This window comes from Sphaeroforma arctica, assembly GCF_001186125.1.
Source record: "Sphaeroforma arctica JP610 unplaced genomic scaffold supercont1.738, whole genome shotgun sequence".
Classification (NCBI taxonomy): domain Eukaryota; class Ichthyosporea; order Ichthyophonida; genus Sphaeroforma; species Sphaeroforma arctica.
The window spans coordinates 6328-9745 of record NW_014039820.1 but is presented as its reverse complement, the minus strand read 5'-3'; the positions used below and the strand labels follow the sequence as shown (position 1 = coordinate 9745).

At 40.3% G+C, this 3418-nt stretch overlaps 1 protein-coding gene across 1 annotated transcript in view; it reads left to right on the top strand.

Moving 5' to 3' along the window:
• The window catches only part of SARC_08316 (hypothetical protein), a 3974-nt gene extending 669 nt beyond the window's left edge, over positions 1 to 3305 (top strand). Inside the window, exons 2-4 of the mRNA XM_014297711.1 lie at positions 384 to 521; positions 940 to 1123; positions 2844 to 3305. Of these exons, the coding sequence (XP_014153186.1) occupies positions 384 to 521; positions 940 to 1123; positions 2844 to 3214 (693 nt within the window). The 3' untranslated portion in view covers positions 3215 to 3305. The remainder of the gene's footprint in view (positions 1 to 383; positions 522 to 939; positions 1124 to 2843) is intronic.
• The last annotated feature ends 113 nt before the right edge of the window (positions 3306 to 3418 follow it).

The window sequence follows — 3418 nt, the reverse complement described above, 5'->3', positions numbered from 1 at the left end:
TGTGTGTGCGCGCGAATCACACAATAATCAATGTAAGTATGTGCTATATTTGGTATTTCTCTTGTATATGATAGTATCGCATATGTTAGTATTGTGTGATTCGTGAAATCTATATGTATGTATTCAATACGGAAATATGCTCGTGTGTCGATGTATTGAGATATTGTATTTGCTCATTTATATATATATAATATATATATTGTGTGTGTGTGTTGTGTGTGTGTGTGTGTGTGTGTGTGTGTGTGTGTGTGTGTGTGTGTGTGTGTGTGTGTGTGTGTGTGTGTGTGTCTATCTGTCTCTCTCATATATATATATTGTTTTGTGCCATTTGGCTTCTACACCTTGAGAGTTTTTAACAACATACATTGCACACCTCGCAACAGGACACACGCGCATTTGTAGGACAGAAGAACGTGACGCAGGATGTCACCGACATCACACACAAGAACACAGTGGTCTTCACCGGCTGCACCGATTGTTCATACACGCTGAAGGCCTACTGCACAAAAGTCTTCGTCCAGGTAAAGATGTGTGATTTGACGTGTTTTCAACTGACTGGTTGGTGGCGGTAGTATTTGCACTAGCTAATGCGACAGTGAGTTATTGTCTCATGATAATGCAGGCACACAGGTTGTGGTTAAGCATTCGTCTGTACGTGAAATCTGACGGTTAGTGTTTTCGTGACGGCTTCGGATCGTTCGTGTGATGTGCGAATTGCCAGCAAATGGCATGCGGTATTGGCATTAGTTGTACATGAACCGAATTAGATAACTGAAATGTTGGCGGCTCTTATTTAGTGCTGAGTGGTTATACTAACTAGCATAGGAGTCTTGTTCATTGGCGAAGTCAATCTTGCCCACGTGTACTACATCATGCCAACTTCGAGATACTGATGCATGTGAAGTTGTTGTAAAAGTAATTCAACTCGATGTATTGCAGGGTTGCACGAATTTCACATTGATAATAGACTCAAAGGTCATCACGTCGACCGCTGAGGTGTACAAATCCGACAATGTTGAGCTACACTTCAACACAAAAATCGCAACTGTTCAACTGGACATCTGCAATACCGTGAAATGTGTCTACAAAGCGAAGGACGTATTCGATCACATCTTCTGGGCAGGTACGTGGCTACCGTACACTTCAGAGTTGTACATGTGTGGAGTGGAGTCTCAAACGGTGTTTCTACAAGTAGAGAGGTGTAGTGTATGTAGTTGGTTGTATATAGGTTCTATCGAAAACTACCGAGCTGGTATGCACAGGCTGTTGGATGCATGTTTTAGCCCACATTTAAACTTAGGCTATAACCAGTGCTTGATAGGAGTCTCTAGTAGTTTGTACGTATCTATTCTCACGAACACGCAATAGCTATCGTCAGGTCCACAACAAGTTTTTGATCTATTATACATCGTTTGGATGTATATGTATAGCCAAGCACTGAGTAAGGTTCTATATTGGTCCAGTTCTAGTCGAATGGTTATGTGTTTTTAATTTGAAAGTCGCGCTGACAACGTCTGAGATCGGCACCGCAGAAGTATGCTAACGTAGTTGATATACAATTGGTATGCGACTTGTAGGCCCGGTTGTATGCGTATTGTTCTTCATACAACTATTGGATAGGGCAAATGGGTCTTGTGTAGCCACGGACAATGTGTAAATGTAAATGTGTGGTTAACTGATTATGATATATAATGTTCATGACCTGAATACTTAGCTAAGCCCATGAACGGGACAGAGTATCAAAGCTGCACATTTGAAATCTGATGCACAAGCTGTATAGATATGTGTACACACTTCATTCTTTCTATATGTGTCTGAACATGTGTGGTTGTATACATGATGTAGCGATGAGATGCTTATACGCACATTCACGTGCACAGACCGACTTTGCGTAGAAGAGAATGTCTAATATACGTGTAAGTAATTACGGGTGGGTTTATTTACCGGAAGTATACGCTTGTATATAGTCGTGTACAAGCACGTGTGCATATATTATTATGGATTTGGCCCCTTAAACCCTTGATGGAACCAAATGTGTGAAAAAAATCATTCGCGTTTCATGCGAGTAAGCGAGTGGGCATGTTTGTGCAAATCCTATTGCACCACGAACCACGCCTATATATGTATTAAATTAGTTCCTCTCTAGTGCAAATTTACTTTACTCTGCGTGTAGAATTGCACATATGAATCTGTGTATGCATATATAGAATTGCATATGAATCTGTGTATGCATATATAGAATTGCATATATATGAATCTGTGTATGCATATATAGAATTGCATATATGAATCTGTGTATGCATATATAGAATTGCATATATATGAATCTGTGTATGCATATATAGAATTGCATTTATGAATCTGTGTATGCATATATAGAATTGCATATATGAATCTGTGTATGCATATATGTGTGTGTATATAGTTTTTGGGAATACCGCTATTGGACAATAGCAAACGAATATATATATATATGTATATATGTAGACTTTTCTATGTTGGAAAATTCCAGCATCTTTTATTGCCTTCGACTTACCATGAATATATGTATATATATATATATATCTCGGTGCGAGACTGTGTGCGTAGGTGTCTGTGTACCAGTGTGCGCGTACGTGCACGCAGTCATATCACATTCGTCGTTAATATGTGGTTGGACTATTGTCATATTAACTTTCAGGCCCCATGACATGCTTACAACGCATACCATGCTAGCACGCTGTATTCGCAAGTCTATACGCTGATTACTATAACTGACGTCGTAAACTAACCTAATATACTCGCGTCATTGCCGTTAGCGCGTGTGCCGTTCCTGACAGATACCACTTTGTATTTGATTGCAGGTGTGGAAAGTTTGCAAGTGGTGGTGAACGATCCGTTTGCAGTATACAATACATCGTACAGTACCTTCAAAGCCCAGGACGACACACTAGTATTCGAGCGATCGCAGTTCAAGACTCACTTCTTGAATAACAAGCTACAGACCGAAAAGGTGATCCGTTTGGCCAATGGATTCCCGTCGACTCTGAGAGAGAAGACAGAGTTTGAAAGGAGAGAAGAGGACAATATCAACAAGTTACAGGATGAGATGTTCAAAGATTTGAATATCCGAATGAACCGAAAAGTCCCGGACGGGCCTAAAGTCGGTCGCAACGAGAAGTGCCCGTGCTCAAGTGGGAAGAAGTACAAGAGCTGCTGTGGCAAATTTGCGTGAAGATAAGGTACACAGCAATGTACATGTCGTATGAAAAACTTTTGCAGTACACAAAGTTAGTATTAAATTTGATCTAATTCTCCAAGTTGGCATGACTTTGTTGACCTTGATTTTTTCGAGTTCGATCGCTATCGTAATGTTTGGTGAGATACCAGTCAGATGCATTTTGCAGAGCAGAATCTGCATCAATATGATCAGGTACAC